This window comes from Gopherus flavomarginatus, chromosome 8 (assembly GCF_025201925.1).
Source record: "Gopherus flavomarginatus isolate rGopFla2 chromosome 8, rGopFla2.mat.asm, whole genome shotgun sequence".
In the NCBI taxonomy this organism is placed as follows: domain Eukaryota; kingdom Metazoa; phylum Chordata; order Testudines; family Testudinidae; genus Gopherus; species Gopherus flavomarginatus.
Genome location: NC_066624.1, coordinates 87,993,263 through 88,016,831, shown reverse-complemented (window position 1 = coordinate 88,016,831; position 23,569 = coordinate 87,993,263). Strand labels below are relative to the sequence as shown.

At 38.3% G+C, this 23,569-nt stretch overlaps 1 protein-coding gene across 16 annotated transcripts in view; it reads right to left on the bottom strand.

Moving 5' to 3' along the window:
* Window positions 1-5,845: 5,845 nt before the first annotated feature.
* The window catches only part of MBNL1 (muscleblind like splicing regulator 1), a 192,583-nt gene continuing 174,859 nt past the window's right edge, over window positions 5,846-23,569 (bottom strand). For 12 of the 16 annotated variants that reach the window (XM_050966018.1, XM_050966031.1, XM_050966029.1 and 9 more), the window contains 4 exons: window positions 16,710-16,745; window positions 15,895-15,989; window positions 12,348-12,422; window positions 5,846-9,292 (listed from right to left, as the gene is read on the bottom strand). In XM_050966018.1, the coding sequence (XP_050821975.1) occupies window positions 12,366-12,422; window positions 15,895-15,989; window positions 16,710-16,745 (188 nt within the window). In that variant the 3' untranslated portion in view covers window positions 5,846-9,292; window positions 12,348-12,365. The remainder of the gene's footprint in view (window positions 9,293-12,347; window positions 12,423-15,894; window positions 15,990-16,709; window positions 16,746-23,569) is intronic. The other 4 variants (XM_050966021.1, XM_050966026.1, XM_050966024.1 and 1 more) reach the window with 1 other exon arrangement.

Sequence of the window (23,569 nt, the reverse complement as noted above, 5' to 3'; positions counted from 1 at the left end):
CTCTGTAGTGCTGTCCCTGTCAGTGTTCATACTGGAGATAATGAACATCTCAGACCAGAAAGGAAAGCTGTGCTTAGCAGAAAGCAGTTTTGCAGTAACCCATATTTGTTCAGTTCTATTTTACAAGAGGGATTTCAGTTCTTCATTTCTAAAAGACTCAGAACAGCAAAGAGGAGTGAAATCTGTTGGTTTATTTATTTGTTAAATGTTAATTCTAACTATCAAAAATTTGGACTTGATTCATACTTAGTCTGTATGTTTTTTTTAAACATTTGATGTGCAAGTCATATGCCTCACCCTACCCTTCAAGAGAGATTGATTTTAACTATACCTACATATTAGACCTTTATTAGTCAATCACCTTGGTTGTGTTTTGCAATAGCAGTCCTGGAATCCCCAGGCTTGCTAAAATTGGATAGCATGTCAGGAGTGCTGCATCAGTATGTCCCTATTCAATAAGGGTCACGGGTGTAGGGGGATAAGTATGGAAGCATTGCAGTATAAATGGAATCAGGATTTAGGAATCTCCCTGCCAATCTTAACCACACAGCTATGGGAAAGCAGTGGGCATAATATTATGACAGAAGTCACCAGGTGGCAATGTTCCACAGAGTTTTACAAATTCTTTTTCTTAGCATTTGAGCACTATTCAGTCTTCGAAGACATGCTGTATTATTGTTAGTGTTCTAATACAATTTCTTTTTGTGTGTTTGTTGCAAACAGGAGAAGGGTTTGTGATGTGACCTCTCACACTAGAGTCAGTACCTAGGGCAGAGGGGGAAAACCAGGCACTGGTTTTTTGGCTAGAATTCCCACTAGGAGGAATTTCCTAGATGGTTGACCACTGCTGTTTCAGGCATCTACTATTCTTACTGTAAATAAAGCAAGTTACACTAGGAAAATTCTCTGATGCCAAGACAAATTTCTTCTTCGAGAAACTGACCTGCCAGGCAATGAAATTAGCTACCACTTGGCAGAGGCCTCTGTCTGATTCACCAGAAAATTCTCTCTAGTCTGTATGTCCAAAGTAGAGATGTTTAAGTGTTGTGGTCATGGAGGATTCCCTACATCCTTCCATGTGTATTAAGGAACTCATACTAATATAACCAAACAACTGGCACACAAGATGGGTACGTACCATTCACTTCCTTCCGACCCCTAAACAACTTTTTCCTATCCTGTTTCCCTCAGTGTGGCTGTAGAAGGAATTTTAATTCCCAGGCTTTCTTCTAGGCCCGCTCTAAACATTTTAAATAGTGTTACAGCCGCGATGGAGCTGTTCAAAACTCAGGACCTTTTGGGAAGACAGAGGTACTCTTCAGAATTAAAGTTTGGGTGGAACAAAAGGAAAGTCCTGATTTGTTTATATCTAGGGCCTGCCAATCTGAATATCCCAGGAACCCTCATTCTTTCAAGCCACTAAATCATCTGACACTACCTCCACTGGAAATGCACCTCCTGGGATGGAACACTGGTGCAGCTGACTGAGGGACATGGCAGATCTTGACAGAGCAGCATATAAGAGAGGAAACACTCTATAAATGTGATACCTGTCAATCAATCAACTAAAAACAACAACAACTATGGAAGGGCAATGCACATGGGCCTGGAGAGTGTGTGCTACAGGCAGTTATAGTCAGAATTTCTGACTGACAAATTTCCTGGCTTCACTTAGCACTTCTGAATACAACATGTCAGATAAGAGAGTATCACCCTCCCCTTGGTGCTACACCTTAGTTATCTTCCCTCTTTGGTTTAGTCCTTTTTCTCCAGATTTGTATAACACATGCAACAGTGGACAAATGTAAAATATTAATGACTAGAATTTAATGAAGCCTTGGTCAATGACTGAGGCTCCAAAGTTCTCTTGCAATTCAATAAATAATATATTGCACTTACCTTTATTTTCTGAGCACTTCTTTTCCTCACATCCAATAATTCAGTCAATCAATCCTAGCTATAAAAATAGGGACAGCGTTATGGTGTATATGAAATTTACTGGTACTGAGAGCAGATTTTGTCCCTTAATGTTTGCATAGCACTTTGAACATGCATTGTTTGTAATGTGCTATACAAGTGCTCATTGTTATAAAAGTAAGAAGCTTAATTTTGCTATATACATTTGATTCCAGTAAAAGAATAAAATCTACAGAAGCCTCATAAACCCAATTCCAGTCTCATTTAGGTTGGTGTAACCTCTACTGAACAAAAGGGCATTACAGTTGTGTAAAACAGCCATAAATCAGCATCAGCCCCTCAGATAACTATATTTGCCTCAGTATAAGACTGGCTTAGCAGAGCTAAGAACCAGGCCCTCTGCTTCTAGAGTTACGAGATAATTACATTCTGCCCAGCCACACTAATTGCAAATACTCTCAGCAAAACCCAGAGTTGCAGCACTACCTCAGTTTCCCCACAACCATCACTGGCATACTCAAGATGCTGCCCAGCCAAGCCATTTTAAAGTCGTCAGCCCCTTCCAAGGGAAGGAGTCCTTTAGTCCCCACTCCAATACAACATCAGAACAAGAGAGTCTCCTGCCCCGCTGGGCTCAGCCTTCAACCCCCTACTTTACACAGGCTCCCACTGGCAACAGCCTGGCTTAAGTGTCCAGCTGCCCCCTCATGCTCCAATCAACTCAATCTTCTCATCAGCTTGACCATCCTATGCAGGGTTTCTGGTAGGACATAGCCCTGTCATTTCCAAGCTGGAAGCCAGCTTATTACCTAACAACAGAGCAGCCTGTCCACTCTCCTCCCCACCGTCTCTCAACTGCTAGGCTTTCCTCTGCCTCAGTCAGCCTGTCCACGTTCCTCCCCAGCCAGGGAATTCTGCCCCATCTGGGCTCCTCTTCCAACTCAGGCTCCAAAGTAACCCTCTGTAGGTGCTTCATCCCAATTCAGCTTGCAGAGTCTTTTCCCCACTCTGCTTACAGAGCAGTGCCTTCCTCTGGAGACCAGCCCCACTGTTGTTAATCTTTAGGACTTCTTCTCTTCTCTGCCTGCCTTCTCACCTCAGGGTTTGTTACAGAAAAGTCCCTACAGCACCTTTCCTCAGCCAGCATAACTTACCTGCCTTCTCTCCCCCTCTACTGGTAGCTTTGCCCCAGGACTTCCATTTCTGATACCTTTTCCTCCTTTTAAGTCCCAAACCCTAAACAGACATAACAGGGAAGGGCTAATTCAGCAGGGCTGACTGGCCCCAAGCCACATGGGTCTTAAATGGGCTGGCCACCCTGTTAGAGTTACAGGTATAAGTAGTTTGTATTTGAGCTGGTTAAACATTCACTAACTGGCCCTCTTGGGGCACTCATTGGAAATCAGCATTGTCAGCTCATGGACTGACTAGGCAGGGGCAAAACCAGTCACAGAGCATCAAGTCTTTTTCTCCAGGGATCGAGAGAATAAAATCAGTTAAGATGAATAGAACATAAACAAAAAAGTCCCCCAGCGTGGGACTCAAGCCAGTCCTATAAACCCAGGCACGAGCCCATACTCCTCTTGCCTTAACCACTGTGATAGTTTTTGCCCTGAATGCCTGTATAATGAGAGCAGGGAAGCTCAGCTGAAGGTAACCTGTTGCTCACTAATGACCAAGCTCGTGTGCCTCCTCATATCATGATGGATAATTAGATGAATGTAAGCTCTCACTATGATGCTGTGGCCAAAATGACTAATGCAATCCACAGATGTTTAAACTAGGGAATTTCAGTAAAAGTAGGGAGGGTATATATTACCTCTGTATGTGGCACTGGTCCAGCTGCTTCTGGAATGTGTCTAGTTCTAGTGTCCACAATTCAAGGCTGTTGATTGATTGGAGTGTGTTCAGAGAAGAGCCATGAGAACAAATAAGGGATTGGAAAACATGCCTTATAGTGATAGATTTAGCTTATTATAAAGCAGTTTAAGGGGTATTTACTTGCCCACACTTTGTAAGTACCTATGTGGGAACCAGAAATTTGATTATCGGCTCTTCAACCTAGCAGACAAAGGTAAAACAAGAGCCAATGGCTGGTGGCTGAAGTTAGATAAATCCAGACTAGAAATAAGGTTCACATTTTTAAACAGTGAGAATTAACAACTGGAACAATGGACCAAGGTTTGTGGGGGATTCTCCATCAATGGTGATTTTTTAAAATTAGCAGGAGGTGTTTTTCTAAGAGATCTGCTCTAATTCAAACAGGAATTAATTCAGGAAAGGTCTATGGCCTGTGTTATACAGGAGATCAGATTAGATGGTCACACTGGTCCCTTCTGGCCTTAGAATCTTTGAATCTCTTGCCTTTAGCTGCAACTTCCAAACTTAGGCATTGAGTTAACAGGAGTTTTAGTACAGGGCTAAACAACATAGTTGGTAAATTAACTCACCTTTCACATAGTTTCAAATGCCAGCATATGTGAGAGACAAGGTGAGTGAGGTCCTAACTTTTATTGGACCAACTGCTGCTGGAGACCGAGAGACAAGCTTACACAGAGCTCTTCTTCAGGTCTGCGTATTGTGTAAGCTGAAAGCTTGTCTTTCTTACCAACAGAAGTTGGTCCAGTAAAAAATATGACCTCACCCACCGTGTGTCTCTGATATCCTGGGACTCACATGAACGTAACACTGCATAGCACAGGTTGGCCAGCTAACAAACAGGGTGATGTGGGGTGGGGTGGAGAGTGGAATCCTGCAAACAGATTTTACACATGGATCCTCAATGATATTCCACATGGGAGTGGAAATCTGTTTGTGAATCTATTTGCAAGATAGAGCCCTGTTGGACAACAGCCAGAACATATCCCAAAGTGATACATGACCAGATCTGAATGAGGGTTTAAGATGGAGGTGTAGTGGCTGAGCTAAGTGTGGAGATAATTCCGCAGGCAATGGCCACATTCTGCTTGACTGTATCTAGTCCTATCAGTTCCCGTTCTCAGGTGCCAAAAATTCACCTAATTAAAAAACAAAGCAAATTAATTAAAAATGAGAGTTTGGAAGGTCCTGCAGGGGTACAGTTAGGATTTGCCCTTATATGGGTAACTGGCAAGACATTGTTGGTATTTTTCTTGGGGGCACCAGTGCTGTATAATACCATCAATTTTTAAGTAGAATTTCCCAAAGGTTTGCTACTCAAAAATGATTGGCATGATATGGCTTCATGTCTCCAATGTGTACAACATTGAATGGACAAAATCCTCAACCATTTGGTACTTTGCCTCCCCGAATAAATATAATTCTCAGAAGCAGAAATAACCTTCTTTAGGGAAATAATCTACTTTTAATATTTTGCTTTTATGAAGTGCCTGTGAACTGAAGCTACACAAATAAGGTGTAACTAAGGTGTACACAGATAAAGTATAAATAAGCTACATAAATACGGTGTACGTTTTGAACCATGAGGGTAATTAACTATTGGAACTTCTGAATTAGGGATTCTCCATCACTGGAATTCTTTAGATCTAGACTGGGTATCTTTCTGCTATATGCTATAGCTCCACCAGACGTTTTTGCAGAGCTTACTGGGTAAGGCTCACTGGCCTGTGTTATGCAGAAAGTTAGATCAGATGATCAAAACAGTATCTTCTGGCTTTAAAATCTATGAATCTATAAAGTCAGGAAAGCAGAAAATGAATTTTCAGAAATGCACGGACAGGTCTGTAAAGGACTGTAAATGTCTGATTTGGATATAATAGACTGTTTCATGGTCTGTATTGCATATATAATATGGTGTACACTGTAAAATAAAAATGTGAGGACAGAAACTTTTTCATGTAAATAATTCCCCCTTGGACACAAATGTGTGAATCCATTAAAAATGCACACAAAACAAAATAAATGTAATTTTTAATCTGAAATAGAAAAATATAATTAAGAAAGAGAAGTTTTATTAGGGCAATTTCACTTTATTTTTCCATACAGCAAGGTCAACTATAGCAGTAATAATAAAATAAGCATGGAAACAAATTGCAGCCCAGGACAGAATACATAATTTGCAGCAACTACAAGCAAAAAGTAAGTCTGTGATTACATAATAGTAAAACCAAGCACATCTGTCCTTTCAGCAGATGAAAGTTGCAGGGTTGCAAGTAAGTGCAACGTTATTAATCAGTGTGGATATTGAATATTCCAGATAAAATAATCACCTAATCATTTTTATTTCCAGCTTTGGCTTATGTAATTACATGGTTTCTTGAGTGCTTTTCATTCAAATGGTAACATTTGATAGGTTTTTGTTTTTCACCTGCTAAAAGAACAGGACCATTACAATAAAAAATAATCACATAACTACAGCTACAGTGTGCTGTTTGGTTTGCCTGTTCATGATTTAATTTTTGTGAAAGTCAATATCTGTTTTGAAGATTTTTGTTTTGTGAACAATAAACCACGGAAATTGTCAGAAACTGCTTTGAATAGAATATATCCTTAATATAGTTGTTGGTTGTTTTTTTTATTTTTTTTGGTTTTTTTTTGTTTTTTTTTTGTTTTTGATACTTTAAACATGCAGTAGTTTTTGAATGATGTACGGAATATTTAATCCATGATTTCACCTTGATGGTTTGAAGTACCTGCTTTTTTTAAAAATTTTTTTTAAAGTAATGATTTTCAGGCAGATTTGAACCAGTGGAGCTTTTGTCAGTCATGAGATCTTGGAAGGATGGCATATCTTTCCAGCTGAAAAAATCCTGGCAAACTACAAGCTGTCCACATAAAGCAAAGCAACTTTTTTGAAGGGGTATGGAGTGCTAACTCTGTGCCACTTTTGCAAGCAATTTTGTTCAGCCTGTCATTTTATTAGCCTTAACAAAACTCCTTGTAATTATAGACATTTTTATTCAAAATAAGATCTTACTATTATACAGGTTTCTCTCTTTTTTGACTATATACAGAAGTGCAAAAAGTCAACCTTCTCTCTATACGTTCCCACATGCTAAACTGCAGCATAATCAACCCTCAAGAGTTTGCACACACGCTTTAATTCTTGTTACGTAAACTTTGAGTATTTGGATTATCAACAAAAAGTCCCTTGATCTATTGATTATGCAGCTTATTTATAACAAGGCCTGATATTCAGGGATTTCAAAAAATATTTAAACAATATTTTAACATTTGAAATGGATACAGTAGAAAATAAATTTTATTCTAATATCTAGGAACTAGATTTTCTTATAATAACTAATTACAAACAAAATAAATCATCAAAATATTATTCAATTGTCTGCCAGGATTGTTGCGAAAGCAACAACTGAACTCCTTACTTAGCAATGATTATATAATTATAAGATATCCATATAAAAGATCTTTGTTCTTTTAATGAAAACTAGACAAGAACTAACAATGACTGACGTTCTTACATTGTAATATTAAATCAGTAAAATATAAATCATTTAGTTAACAATAATACAAATACTCATGACACTACATGTAAATTCAAAACTGAATATGTTATGAAGAAAAAACCTACTTTTTAATTTTTTTATTTTTTTTGTATTTTGAAAAAGTCATCAGTATAGTCTAATAAAACAAAATTCTATAAACTGAAATGGTATTCAACTGGTAATAGAAAATGAAAATGATCTAATAAATGTGAGAAATAAAAACTACATTTTAACAAGAAAAAATAAGTAATATTCTGTAATGTAAGTAACTACAATAACATGTGAAGTCATCTATACTTTCTTAACATGATTGAAATTACATTGGTATGGGTTTTAACCCGTAATGTAATAATCTAAGGCTTTAATAGATGTACAGTACAATCAGTAAAATCAACACATCATTCTTATACTAGAAAGCATATCTCTCAAGCATAAAAACTTGCAGTAAACTTGGAAGTATGGAAAGTTCTATAACTGAACTCACACTTCTTCCATTCCATGCTATACTACCAGTGACCTGGCCCCCACTTCAGCAGTTTGCTGAACAGAGCAAAAATATCCTTTACTAACTGCAACATCCAAACCACAAAAAGGAATTCCTTTGGATGAATCCATTCTTAAAAACTTGAATGCACATCTATTTTTTTATTATTATTATTTTGTAAAGGCTTTCTAAGGCTATAAGCAGTTACTCTGAACAAAAAAAATAAATCACAAAACTCACCCAGGTATTTAACCCACCCAATTCTATGCTAATTAACATATCAGTTTTTTTCATATTTTGGTTTATCGTGCATCTGATGTCAGTGCTTCTTTCTTCTTTGTTTAGAGTCACTATTTTGAAGTGTGACTTTGATGAAACATTTAAGCAAAAGTGAAATTCATCTCTGCAAAGCATTTATAGTCTTTTTTTGACTTTTGACAGAGGCTATAAATAGAAGCAAAATAAGTTCCTCAAACATTTTTGTTATTGTGTCTCAGAAATAGCTTTTTCCTTTTGTATATTGAGTTATTCAGTATAATATGCATAAATTTTACACTACAATGCCTTAAAATAGTTTATATATATTTATATGTCCAGTATGTGTTACATTAATCTGTATTGATAGTTTGGTTTTCTGTTGTCTACTTTTATTATAGGCTGAATCAGCCATTTCTGAGACAGCTTTGGTTTTGAAACAGAATGGTGCCGTTGACTGAATAGTACTAACAAAATAAGCAAAAATGTGGCTCTGAAAATAACACTGCAGAAATAATACTCTAATTTGATGTACAGTCTATGGCACTTCATGAAAATCCTTAACAACATGGTACTTAAAGCCATTGATGTGCTTTAAAATATACACAGTTGTGGTTTTGCTTGGCACATTCATCTCTGTCAGATACCTCTCTTACCACTTCTTACAATCTATTACATTAAAAATATTACTCTTAAACAAAAATTACTGTGCATGCACGCTCTCATCTATAATGGCAATTTTAAATACAAGGTGCACCTTTGTTATTTGTAAACCTTGAAAGAAATAAACTTACTTTAAAAATTATATCTTGGTCTACAGACGTACCAATACATAATAGATTTATGATTACATCATAGTCTGTCTTTTCAAGATGACAAATATGATTATGTAGGAAATAGACTATGTATGCATATTTAAATATATAGGCATACCTCTGTGCTAGAAAAGATAGACAATGTTGTAGATTTAGACAATAAGATCACCTCAGCACAAATATCAATTAAATGTACAAAGTATATAGGCAACAGTGTGCAGTGGATTTCCAAGTCGTCGTTTCATCTTGTTAACATGCAGTATGTGGATGTCTTACTGCTGAGGGAATTTTTGTGTGTGGCTTGACGGTATATACATTATGGCTAATGCTCGTGTCCTTTTCTCTATCCAAGCACACTGTCCTTTTCTCTTTAATATGATCTAGAAAGGGAAGCAGGCAGAAAGAAAATGAATTTAGCATTTTCATTCATTTCCTTAAAGCAATCTCAACATGAGGTGAATCGGTCACTGAAGTCAAGAGGAATTTTGCTTACAAAAAGGCTACAGGATTGTCCCTCAAATAATTTTTTCACGGAAAAGTTTTACTTTGCAGACATATTAGACATAATATACATATTGGCCATGTATAATAAAATAGTATCCTGTTGCTCTTGAACAGCGGTTCTCAAACTTTGAGTGCAACCCCCCCCTTACAAATTAAAAACATATTTTTTATACTTAACTCTATTATAAATGCTGGAGGAGAAGCACGGTTTGAGGGTGCAGGCTGATGGCTTGTTTGAGAATCCCTGCTCTTGAATTTTATAGCCTCCTCTACCTAGTAAAACCTTAGGATGAACAGTATACTACTCACTTACTGGCTTTGTGTTAGGGGTCATGTCCTGCTCCCACTGGAGTATATGGAGTCAGTAGACAGTATTCCCATTGACTTTGCTGGGACCATGATTTTAGGGTAATGTTTTCAGAAGTGCCTAAGTGACTTTTAATCAGACATTAAAACACTTAAGAGCCTGTCGTTTTGAAAATAGAATTTAGGCCATTAAGGGATTAAGATCCATTGAAATCACTGGGAGTTAGGTGCCTGAGGCCTTGGGCCTAAGTCACTTAGGTGCTTTTGAAAATCTGGAAATTTGAAAAAATTGCCCTAACAGAATAATAAGGAACTTCTATGATTCCATATATTAAATCATTAGTACATGTTCACCTCAATAAAGCACTCCATTTTGGCACATCATTTCATTAAGGACGTGACAGAAACAGAAAAGGTCCAGAAAATGGCAAAAAGAGTAGAAACTGAGAAAGGGGAGGTGGTGTTTTATATCAGGAGAAATTAAATAGATGACATAATTGGGTGAGGAGAGAAGTAAGGAGAGAGGAATAACGGAAGTAGTTTTTAATGCAATAATAAATTAACCTGTGGAAGTCACTAAGGCAAATAGCTTATTGTGAATTTTTAAAAAAAGGACTGGACTATGACTACAATAATATCTGAAATCACTCCAGCTAGGATAAAAGTTACAAGGGGTATCAATACTTTTCCTTCAGGATTGATCATCAACTAGTGTCAAGAATAAATTTCCTCCTCTGCTGAAGAAAGATTACAATGAAGGGGCTGTGAAAATCATTGATAAAAATGGCAACTAGGTACCTAACTATCAAAGAGTGAATGATAAATTTTTTACAGCTTGAATCTGACTAGTAGACAGGACCCCTATAGTGGGATCGGGGTGGGAGTGAAGTGCTATGTTTACTTGCTGCAGCTATTAAGTTAGCCTAGTGTAGTTGGATAAGATACTATATCAGATAGAAACAAAAAAGAACAGCCCAAATCATAAATTTAAACGAGGATTTCATCAGAAAGATCAGGGGGAAAAAATCGCTACAGATAAAGTCAAGTAAAAGTCTTTCTTTGTGAAGAAAGGTTAAATTATAAGGATCTGACACATAATATCTAGGACTGTAGTTCAAACCAAACATATGCAAGTAGAAATTGAGCTTGTATTCTCAGCGTGACCTCTCTCTACTATGTAACCTATTTCACAAAAATACCACACGTAATTTATCATAATTTGGCAGCCTGCGCTCAAGAGAAACCACAGGCTGCGTTAGGCTGATGACTAAATTCTCATTCTCAATTACAGAGTCTGGCTTAGCAGATACTGCAATTTAATAGGTCTTTCTAAAGCAACTCTCAGTAAAATGACTTGTCCCAAATATAGCCCACGGGGCATAACAGCTAGTGGTGCCTCTGTCCAGTCTCAAACAAAACCTAAATTCTCATTTAATAAACTCTGGTTTTATTACTGAGAGTTTATTCCAAAATAATAGTATATGAGCCCCATTCTAAGCTTGGCTGGTCCCAGGGTTACTTTCCCCAGCAGGGCAGCAAGATGGCACTAGAAGCTGAAGCCCACTCTAATGAGATGGCAGCATTCTCCAGTTACTTCACCCCGTTAGAAGGTGTTGGAACCTTACAGGGAGCTGCAGGTCAATTATTGCTAAATCAGCGGGGTAGACGTGACTTATCAGACTCCACCTCCTTATACTTGCCATAGTGAGTCAACAGTAATTAACATGGAAACCTGCAGGAGCAGGAAGTGCCAATTCCAGCTAACAAAGTGGGGGGTATTAGAGCAAATACTGGTGTCCCATCACAGTGAGAGTCAGTGCTAACAACCTGGGGCCTCCCGTCTGCAAAAGGCCTTTCATGTACTTGGGGTATGAACAGCATTAATTTAAAGTTGATAACTGCTGTATCTTTTGGAGGGGACAAACACAGCGCAGATAAAAAGAAACTGAGTTCGCTACATCCTGAGCCCCCTGAAAATAGGAGGCTGATGTTTTAAGACCCAGAACATATAATTAAGGGTGAAATGCAGAAGGCTGGAAGCAAGATTCTCAACATCACTTAAGCCTAATGGTTGAGGAATGAACGGTGGTTCAACATTATGAAAAGAGTCTCTGCACAGACTCCAAATATGCTAGCAGAAAGGGTATGGTTGCAGGTGGGAAAGGAAGAGATTATTGATTCCACCATCACGTACATCACCTGCAAAAGTAGAGTGGTGGGAACTCTGGTAAGTATTGTAAATTACAGGCTACTAAGTAGCTGCTGTGCAGAATCTGTGAGATCTGTTTCTGGGAAGAGGGGAGTTCAGCTTTCTGCCTGTTTGACCCTTGGCCTCTGCTGAGAGTGTCAGCAAAGGTGATTGTTAATGCCAGATGTGGCAGCCTTGTGATTTTGTTGACTAGGGTCGATTGAAATCACTAACTCATTTCACACACACACTTGTCAGTTTCTGTAATATTTTTTAAAAATCATTTCTATATGTCAAAGAAACCCATATCAATTTTTTCATAACATTTTTCCATAGCTTTTATTTTTTTTAAATCCAGTATGTCCCCACAAATGCTAAGTTATACACATACACAAAAAGAATATGTAAACTATGCAAGCAATACACTGGAAACTTACTGTATGATGACAAAATGTCTACATCTGTGTAACATACTTGTGGCTAGTCAGATGTTCGGCAGATATTATGGGTATCTATAGGTAAAAATGTAAACAATGAATAACATGTGCAACAAATCAACCAAGAGAGATAACATTTTATTAAAGAACATAACAACAGTTCAGAAAAGTGGGGATCAGCTGTGAGGTGGTGGACTTTACACTATAAGTTAAAGTAAACTGAAGTGCTAAAGTAGCAACTTAAAACTGAAAAACACAGTGTTAAGTACTGTTTGACCAATGTAAATAAGTATTATTGTTTGTTTAGAAAGTAAGAGAAGTTAAAATCTACAAAAGTTCATGCAGTGCAGTAACTGAGAAGAGCCCTTTTTGTTGGCCTACACAAAGTTTTGTGATTTGGGCATTTCACTTAATCATTTGAAACAATAAACTTTACAGTTAAACAACTTCAGCCAAATTCTGCACAGTTATCATTAACTTTGGGTGCCTCCATTTTTGGGTGCCAAACTTAAGATACCTTGTGCACTGTTTTCACAGAGGGTGAAAACCCACAGTTGAGCTGAGCTGAACCTCCTCCCCTATAGAAATGTAGTACAAAGTGTCAAAGTTTGGCACCAAAAAAGGAAGGCACCCTAAACTAGTGAACAATTCTCAAAATGTTGGCCTTTGTCAACAGAATTTGCAATGGCTCCTAAAGTTTATCAACTCATTTTCCATAGTATTTTTTTTAAATTAAAACCACTAGATAATATTTAGAAGTAGCAAAGAAGCACACAAGTCAACCATCTCGCTGGAGCCCGATTCTGCAAGCCCTCCAATGGGTGGCATATAGATTGAAGTCATTGGGAGTGCATGTACACAGGCCTTGCAGAATAGGGACAACAATGAGGGAAAACAGTATTGTGTTTTCATTGAATTACAAATGTTAAAGGAATTGTACATAAACTTTCATCACAAACAGGACTGGGAAGTGGAAAGATGCATTTATGTACCAAAAAACAAGCCCTGCAATATGATGTGATACTGATTTTTTCAAGGTTAACAGCTATTTACAGTCATACAAGTTATATTTCCCATCAGCTAATTTGATACATAAACCTGCAAAAGAAAGAGAGGGTGGAAATATTTCTCTAAAACAAATTCAATGTTTTTAGTGGTTGTTTTTTTCCCACCTCTAATGCCCTCTCTTTACCTGTCATGTTTATACAGTTTTACAGCATTGCCAACTTGCACAGAAATGTGCTCCAAGCATAATGAAGCTTCTCATACCATTTTGTCTACTGCTGCAGGAGAAGATGTTGCACCCAACTGTGTAGAAGCATCAGGGATAGTGCTGTCGAAACATACCAAGGACCTTCAACACCAGTCAAATGAAGATGAAGGGCCAGATCTTAAGACCTTCTGCATGCATGTGCATTGCATTGTGTGGCATTAAACAATTTCAGCATTGCTTACATACTATATACATATATTAATTAATATATGTATATATTGAGGTTTGGCTGCAATACTTTACTGAAGTGTGTTATGAGGGTCCAGGGAGGATATGCATGAAATGGTCAGATTCTGCAACAGAAAGTTTCCCTACAATCTCTTTGGGCAAGTGCATGGTACCTCACATAGAGAACAGGCATTTTGTGGTTTTGCTCACGCCAGCAATTCTTAGAGGTATGTAGGCTATACAATCAAAATTATTTTGTGCAGTAAATGACTCATGCTGTTAAGATATGTCTGACATACAGTAGATTTATTTGGCTGACGCTTATTTACAAGAATGATAATTTCTCCGTGAGTATTCCGGGATATTAAATTATTCTTATTCTGGGCTAAATCTGTGAGAGACTTAGTTACTCACCAAAAAAACAAAATTAAGCCTTTTTTTCCTCTAGCAAAAAGAGGTATGTGGTGAGAAATTACATTCAGCTTCTGTGAAAACTGACCAGATTATTGTTTGGGTTTTTTAAATATCTAAATAACACACGGGAATCTGATGTGCACACTTATAAATCATCATACCAGTGTGATTTTCAGGTATGATGGCTAAGATGCCAATTACTGCATATGCCACCAAAGAGTTTACAGTTGGCTTAGCAAAACAGGTGGTGCATAGCAAGCGACAGGATACTCCAGGTCAAATACTAAAGCTCGGGGCCTGACCCCGTAAGCGGCTCAGAGCTCTCAACTCTCAATGAAAAATGTACAGTGCTCAACATTTTGCAGGAACAGGTTCCTGATTTCTAGAACTAGCATCCTATTTTACAAGTGCATCTGCCTGCAGGTGCAGAGGTGCAGGTGCAACAGATTTCAGGCACAAGTACTACTGTTCAGAGCTCCAACTACCTGATTGGATTTTTAAAAAGTGCTCAGAGTTTAACGGAAGCCGAGTTAGGTCAAAGGTAAGCACTTCTGAAAATCCTGGCCTTAAATACTAGCATTTACTCCTGCAATTAATTGTGAATGCAAAACATCCCCCACAAAATTGGAAACTGAGTTAAGGACATTTTTAAAAACAAACAAAAAACCCTAAAGGCATTTGTGGGCCTCCCAGTGGATTGATTGAGAGCACTACTTGCATCTTAGCACAGAATTTGGTGCTATATTTTTAGCACAATGAAAATGTGCAGGAATTCTAAATTTGCAGTATGACTTATAAAATTTATTTCTGGGTAGATTTAAATAAAAGAGAAAGGAAATGGTCTTTAGAATGTTTTTATTCTTTACATTTAATATTCCAACTATGATGTAGTATAAAACAACTGAATTTTTAACAATCTACTGAGCTCAAACACTAGGCCAAATTCCATCCTCATTTATGTAAGTGCAGTTTCCATTGGAGTAAATGGGAGATGCACCCATGTACATTTATCTTTACAGCATTGTTTGTGGCAGTGCAAGGAGAAGTTTAACTTACGGTTTAGCTTGTAAAGCATTTATTTTCATCCTTATTTTATGCATCAACATTCATGGTGGTAGTTTAGAAATAGTTTACTCAGGTTTTTAATGGCCATTCATTTAGTTAAAATTTGTCCATTATAAAATTAATGAGGCCTCTCCTAACTAATTCACAAGTTGAGGCAAAGATTTACAAGTATGCCTCTGGGTGGCATAAGCACAAATGTTTTTGTTTTGTTTTTTGAAGAGATTCAGAACATGTCCAGACTCTTAAATTCCTGATCCTGTAATCCCTCCGTGCACAGCTCCCACTGGCTTTGACCAGAGTTTTGCATGCAAAAGAACGGTAGGCTTTATGTGCACAGAAAAATTGGATTCTGTGTACTATGCCTGTCTTTTTAGATCTATGAAAACATAAATAAGCTACATTGCCTATGAAATGTCAAGACTGCATCAGAAAGTCTCATGTAAAATATTTTTAGCATCAGAAAAGGAGCTGTAGCACCTTCTGAGCCTGGACAAAAGCTTACTAAGCTATGCTACAGCTCTTAGAGAGAATGTGTAGGCCAACAAGAAGTAAAATCAGAACCCCCATGCTCATGAAAAGCACCAATTTCAAGTTGTTTTTAAGGAACAAAGCTGTAAATTAGCAAACCTGGTTGGCTGTGGCTGTTGCAGCGAAGGGGACACTTGTGGCAGATGTTGTTGCTGCAGACACAGTGGCTGGCGTAGCACCGTGCACCATGGGAACTTTCAGAAGGAAAATCATATAAGCCAACATACAGAAGAGTGTAGCAGTATGGGAACCATGGCAACATGTGATAGAATAATTGAGCATGGTATTTATCATAGCAATAAGCCATGTGACGAGACATCATTGCCAGCGAGTGACATGCAATCACAGTGCAAAGCAGGACAACATTCCAGGGAGAAGAGGAGAAAGGGAAATGAAAGAGGAAAAAAAGGGAAAAATGCTTGTTACCATCAACTCAAGAAAATCAACACAAACAAGTTCAATTGTTTCAATATGAAATCAACAAAAGTATTTTAAAATGTCCTTATGTTTACATTTTTATGTCTAAACAAAAACACAAACAAGAAAATCCAACCCAAATATCTACCACACAAAAATTAATCAGTTTGAATGAAAGTATATTTTATATTACTATAGTAAGATACAGTATGTTACTTAATACAAGATAGTTTCTAAACACAAACTCATAGTCCAATCAAAATCCACCAAGGAAAAATGTGCAATTCAGAACACTACTATCCAACTTCTAGGTGTCTATGTCAATTAAATAAAACAACTACATTTAATTGACAGGTGTTAGTGCAGAGGGTGTGATGGGGGGTGGGTGGGGATGGGAGTGGCACAAGAGCTATAAGTTAAAACCTAGCAGTGGATTTTGAGGGTCTGTGAGTTGCACCACAGGTTTAAGATAATCAAGAAACAAAGCTGGCACCTACCAACACTTGTAGCGGGTGTCATGCACAATATTGAGCCTGCCCATCATGCATTGCAACAGGAAGGTGGATTTGAAAAGGGAAAAGAATTAAAACAACCCATCACACGTGTAATTAGAAAATTTCATTTGAACAAAGAAGAAAAATTGTTATTATGGGAACAGTGGCATGTAACTGTCAGCACAATCAAATCATACAATAGCACAGTGATCAATTAGAACTAGTCTTAAGTGAAGAAAAAAGCTGATTGAACTGTGTGCTGGTACATTTTGTTTGCCTTTATTTCTATATAGTTTCATTAGTCTATAAAATATTACTAGAAAAGGTCTCAAGGCTTATTTCAAAATTCAGTTTTAATCTCATCCATTTTTTATCTTTCTGACAAACTTTGTTAGCATAAAAATAAATATGTATTTCTTTTAAACTATATTTTATTAAGATTAGAGGAAATGATCAAACATGTTATTTATCTTTAACACTGTCAGGGTAAACCAGCACCCAAAATTATGTTAATCCGAGCACTAAGATTATACGGAGATATGCAGGATAATAAAGAATGAAGGAGTGGGATTGTTTCACCCGTTCTCCAATCCATATGTACCGGGGATCCTTCACACTGAGTTCTCCCTGCCTAAACCCATCAGTCTCTGGTGCTGCTCAGGAAGGAAGCAGAGAGTGCACAGGTTGAGAGCTGGAGCAGGCTAAGGGAAACGTTCTCTTTTCTGCAGTTGTCCCATGAAGAGATGGGGCCAGGCACAGTTGTGGGGGTCCTGCCAGGGCCCAGAGCTGGTGTGGAAGGACAAGGAATCTGTGCAGATGGCCCTGCCCCCCAGCAGTTCTTCTGAGTATCCGCTATATTTGTAGCAGGCCAGCTGAATAATAGGGGAGAAAGACTACATGAGGGGATGGATCCTCATGGAATTTCCACTCAGGGCTACCTTGTGTGAGTTTTCCCATAAAAGAATGGTTTGACCCACAGTTAGTCTGGTGTCCTTTATTCCTCCAACCCCCTCTAGAGGAATCTCATGTGTCTTGGTAATGCATAGGTGTTAGGACTAGGATCGTGTGAAGAAATGGTTTCTCAGTTCACTGGCAGTTCCAAAAAAATAAAAAAATAATTCATGTTGGGTCCAATGACACGTTTTGTTTGAAATGAAGCATTTTATTTTGATTTTGAGCTTTTAAACAAACATTTTGATTTTTTTCTTTTTTAACAATTGAAACAATTTGGCAAATTCATGAAATGTTTTGGTCAACCCGAACCTGCATTTTTTGCTAAATTTTTGCCCAGCTGTAGTAAGGGCAGTGGTAATTTTGCATACAGTATTATTTACAATATGTAGACACTGTGGGGTAAGCTGAAGATCAAGTGTCAGCTTTAACGCTGATTTTCCTCACATTGTTTATTTTGTATTTTAAATGCAGGATAAAAAGTGCAGGTCTTCCACACAGCCCCCAGCACAAGCCAAGCATACTTGACTGGCATAGTTTCTACACTGTAGGACACACTTTTACTGACCATAACCATATGTTGTTGGGTCTGTGGGCCCATTTACCTTAGTAGAACATCAACAGTACTTGGATAATTGTTCAGTTGAGAGAGATAATCTTGTAGCCTGTGGCTACGTCTTCACTACCCGCCGTATCGGCAGGTAGCAATCGATTGCTCGGGGATCAATATATCGCATCTCATCTAGACGCGATATACCAATCCCCAAACGCGCTTATATCAATTCTGGAACTCCACCAACCCGAACGGAGTTGCGGAGTCGACATGGGGAGCCGCGGACATCGATCCCGTGCCGTGAGGATGGTGAGTAATTCGATCTTAGATACTTAGACTTCAGCTACATTATTCACGTAGCTGAAGTTGCATATCTGAGATCGATTTTCCCCCGTAGTGTAGACCAGCCCTGTCACTCTCTTTGTGCTAGATAAATATACCTCTACCCCGATATAACACTGTCCTTGGGAGCCAAAAAATCTTATTGCATTATAGGTGAAACTGCGGTATATCAAACTTGCTTTGATCTGCCAGAGTGCGCAGCCCCGCCCTCCTGGAGCGCTGCTTTATTGCGTTATATTTGAATTCATGTTATATCAGGAAACGTTATATCAGGGTAGAGGTGTAATCGTTAATTAATAAGAAACGAATTCTCCAAAGAGACATCAATGTTAATAGAAGCACTGTATTTTTAGGCATGCCCAACTGCCAGTTTTCAAATTCCAGTACTTTGGCAATCTCATTTATTTTAGCTAGCTCCATATTGAGAAATCAGTATTTGCATGGTTTTTGTTTCCTACTTGAAGCTTAAAAATTATAGCATTATAAACAAAGGGCCCAATTCTTCATGTTCCATCATATTGAAAGTTTTTTAAAAAGACTTTCTTCCCTATTTAATCATATTGTTAGATAAATTTACTCTAATCTGAATTAAAATAAATTATATAATGAAGTCCTGAAAATGGGGATCATATGAAACTGGAAACAGACTCGGAATGACACTGTCTGTGGGAGCTTACCTTAGAGAGACAAGGTGGGTGAGGTAATAACTTTTATTAGACCAACTTCTGTTGGTGAGAGAGACACAGGCTTTCGAGCTGACACAGAGCTCTTCTTCAGCTCTGCGTAAGCTCACAAGCTTGTCTCTGTCACCAACAGAAGTTGGTCCAGTAAAAGGTATTACCTCACCCATCCTATCTCTCTAATATCCTGGCACCAACACAGCTACACCACCACTGCACACTATTACTTGGATACAATATGGCAATAACAAAAGGAAATTACTGCGCCTGAATAGTGATGCATGTTACCTTCCTAGTTTGTGCTATGTGATAAATAGATTTACAAGCCATGTTGCACCTGCGTGCACAATGCCAAAGCCATAGTCTTTTGGCAAAATAAAATCGTTATTAATATAATTAATGCTGGGGGATAATATGGAAGTTAATGCCTGTTATTACTAGAAGACATATTTAAGGTTACTGGAGAAATGGCATCATTAATCCTTCTAATTATTTTACTGTTTCTATTAAACAAAAAAGAATGTAATTATTCATGAAAGATCTTTAAAAGGAGGGCTATTTAAAGGAAAGGCCTCATCCTGCTTGCTTTACTCACAGGTGAATTACACTCACACAACCTTCATGATGTCAATGAGGTTGCATGAGTATAACTGAAAGCTGTGCCACTCTATGTTATTAGACATGTACAAATGCTCTATTTATTATGTTTTACATATTTTATTATACCTAGTATATTGCATCATTCCATGCATAATTAAGTCTACATGCTGAAAACAAGAGTTAGCTTTTTGTAATGATTCTCCGAAATATAACTGTAAAGCTTTCACCTTAAATTTTAGTTTGAGTTATCATCATGATTAATGTTATAACCAGTACACACAGTTTTGAGAGAGATTTGCAGCAAATGAACATAAGGCAGCGATGAAAATACTAGCTAGGGTACAATAACTTGCAAATATGAAGACAAAATGCAGTAGGACCCACTTGCCAATAATAAAAATCACTTTTGCTATGACCTTAATATTAATCTTGACTTCAAAAGCTTTGATTTACTAATAAGAACGCATGAATAGTGAATTTGCTAGTTCAAATGTTCCTTGGCTTTGCAGCACAAGGCAGCATTTGATTTCAAGCACGTGCTAATTTAACTGATTATAATTTCTCAGATAAATTATGTCTAGAGAGAATACAGTAATTTTGATGAATACTCTCGGTTTTCACTGGGATTTTAAGCAGTTCCTTTTCCTCATTATACATATTTTCTACTCCTGATTTGCTGTTTCACTCAGTTTTTTAAATCTAGAAAGCATCACATAGACCAGATTATCAGTAGATAACACGAGTGCTTCAATCTGAATGAAGAATTAGTGTTACGGAGCCTGCGCCCATTAACATTTCAAGGGGAGCAAAATTAGACTCCAGAGGACGGGGAATGAGGGGGGCGGGGTTGCGGAACTGCTATCCTTACTTTTGTGCTGCTGCTGGCAGTGGTGCTGCCTTCAGAGCTGGGCAGCTGGAGCCCAGTTCTGAAGGCAGCGCCACTGCCAGCAGCAGCGCAGAAATAAGGATGGCATGGTATGGTATTACCACCCCTACTTCTTCACTTCTGCTGGCAGGGTGCCCAGCCACCAGCTGCCGCTCTCTGGCTACCAGCTGCCGCTCTCCTGCCTCTGCTGCAGGCAGTGCAGAAGTAACAGTGGCAATACTGTGGTCCCCTTAAAATAACCTTGCAACGCCCCCCCCCAAATCCCTTTTGGGTCAGGACCCCCAATTTGAGAAAACTGGACTCCCCCATGAAATCTGTATAGTGTAGGGTAAAAACACACAAAAGACCAGATTTCACGGTTTGTGTTGCATTTTTCATAGCTGTGAATTTGGTAGGGCCCTAATTATTACAGCTGAATTCGGGCCTATTGCGCTTTAAACAGGTACAAATTAAGGACTAGATTGTGAGTTGCCCTGTGCCTAAGTGAAAGTGAGGGGGTACCAGGAACCTTCACTCTCTTGTTCTTTTCACAGGGAGCATTACCAATGCTCCTTATTAGTACCACTGGTGGCAACTCCTGACAAAAGCTGGAGAGCAGTAAGATCTTGGCCTCATCCTTTACACTGGCCAGGCCTGAGGGGAAGCATGGGCTGCACCTGTTTAAAGGGCAGCAGAGCTGCCATTCCAGCATGCACTTTCCAAAGCCCGTGAAGGTAGGGGTAGTTATCTGTGTGAGACACAAGGGATGTATGCTAAAATGTTCTGATCGCACCCCCAACAGACCCTGTCCCACATGAGTCTGGGTGCAGCTCTAACCATGGGGAACAGAGCTTGGAAGCACCTGGAGATTTAGGTACTACATGTGTCCCCTTTTTTCCCTCCATGCACCTTTCCATGCAAGACAGCTGACTCTGAGCTCTAGAATGTGGAGGGGATGTCTAGGTATGTTTGAAACACAAATCTGACATTGTTGCCAAATATGAAATTCAGCCCAGATGAGAGGACCCATCTAAGGGCCTCCAGACCACATACATCCTTAATGTACAAGTCCTGGGTAGAGTCTTGCCCTCTGGGTCCTCTTCTCTCTGGTGAATTTCATCAAGAAATTTAAAAAAAAACCCAGTTATTACTCTTTGGGGCATAATCCTGAATGGTGCTGAGCCCCCTCGACTCCCACTAAAGGACTTAATTGTGAAATGTGGCAAGTGCCTTTTGGGAGGTGCTGGACATCCTTAACTCCATGTGAAGTCAAGACAATGGGCCTGAGAGCATCCAACACCTCTCAGGATTGGGAGTGTTGTATGAACCTCCCAAAAATATCCTGTAAATTCCCTTCCTGGTTCTGCTGGAAATTGATTGAAAAGTACTAGTTCCACAGCTGTGCTGACCTCACTATTGATAATGATGCACAAACAAGAATTAAACTAATTTTAATACCATAAAAACTGGGGACCACAAAGAAAAGCAAAAAGTGTTATTTTAGTGGGAAATAATGTTTTAAAGTTTCTGCATCAGACGGCATCAGAACAATGGAAAACTAAAAAGGGTGCTAGTCTGCCCCTTAACAGTCATTTTTAATAAAAAAATGAAAAGCAGAATTAGTACAATAGCCTGTGCAGGCTAAATCCTGAAACTGAATGGCCACTGACTTCAATATGAAGTTGCCTGAGCAAGGACCGAGAAAGGCCCCATTTAATTACTGACATTCCCTTTCAGTTATGTGATGCATGTGCATTTTTATTTATACAAATAACATTAATGATCCTGATGCTAATGGGTCCGATTCGTGGGGGCTGAAAGTGCCAAGGTGCCAAACCCCCACTGATTTAAGGGACTCTGAGGGGCTCCTTACCAACAATGCACAGCACCAACCAAGATCAGGGGAGCTTTTAAAATATGTGAAGACTGCAGGATGGACTGTGATTGTCTACTATGTAAATACATTATAAATGTCTTTTTTAAATATGCGCAATAGAGGCCTGATCCAAAGACCACTGGAATCAATGGTCTTTCCATTGACTTCAGTGGGCTTTGAATCAGAGGCTTCAGTGGCTCCAGAGAAGTTATACCTCATTTCAAGTAGCTGTTACATATGTGTAGATTACATGTATACATGTTGATTGAATGACAGACGACATCACCAAAAATGGAGCGGTAAGAGTCAATCATGCTGATGTGGCTGAAACATGTCAAAAATGGTTAGGAAATGATTTTTCTGTTTCTGATAGCCAGTGTTCTCATTTTGTTACCTACATTTTTTAAAATGCCAGATCTTTGCAGTTAAAATTTGCCTTGCACAATTTAACTAAAAAATTGATAGCAGAGTTTTAAACAAAGTGGAAATATTGATTTTTATGAAGCAAGTAGTGATACAAACTTATTATAGATCCAATCCTGCAGACTTTACACAACAAAAATTGACTGCAGCAAGATTTCTTTAGAAGTAATGAGTGCAGGTTTGGGCTCTGCAACAATCAGACTAAAATATTAGGCATCATTTTATCAATCTTGACTAAAAACAACTGAGAGTTCTATCTTGCTCACATTGAAATTAATAGAAACATTTTGGTGTCTGATCCCCTGATTTCTCTTACAGGTACACTTTCAGTGTGCTTCCATATTAGTTCAGCTGTAATGTCATCTAACTGCATTTCATGATCACTAAGTAAAATTCAAAACTTCACCTTTTACAAAGTAATATGGTTCAGAAGTACTGTTGCTAAATAAGTTAAGGCAAAGGGGTCTTACAGCAAAAAGGAATAATACAAAATAGCTCAATAGATGTGTAATAAAGTATTAATTAGGAAAAAGAGAAAGAAGAGAACAGATTTCAGAATCTGTTTTGAAATGA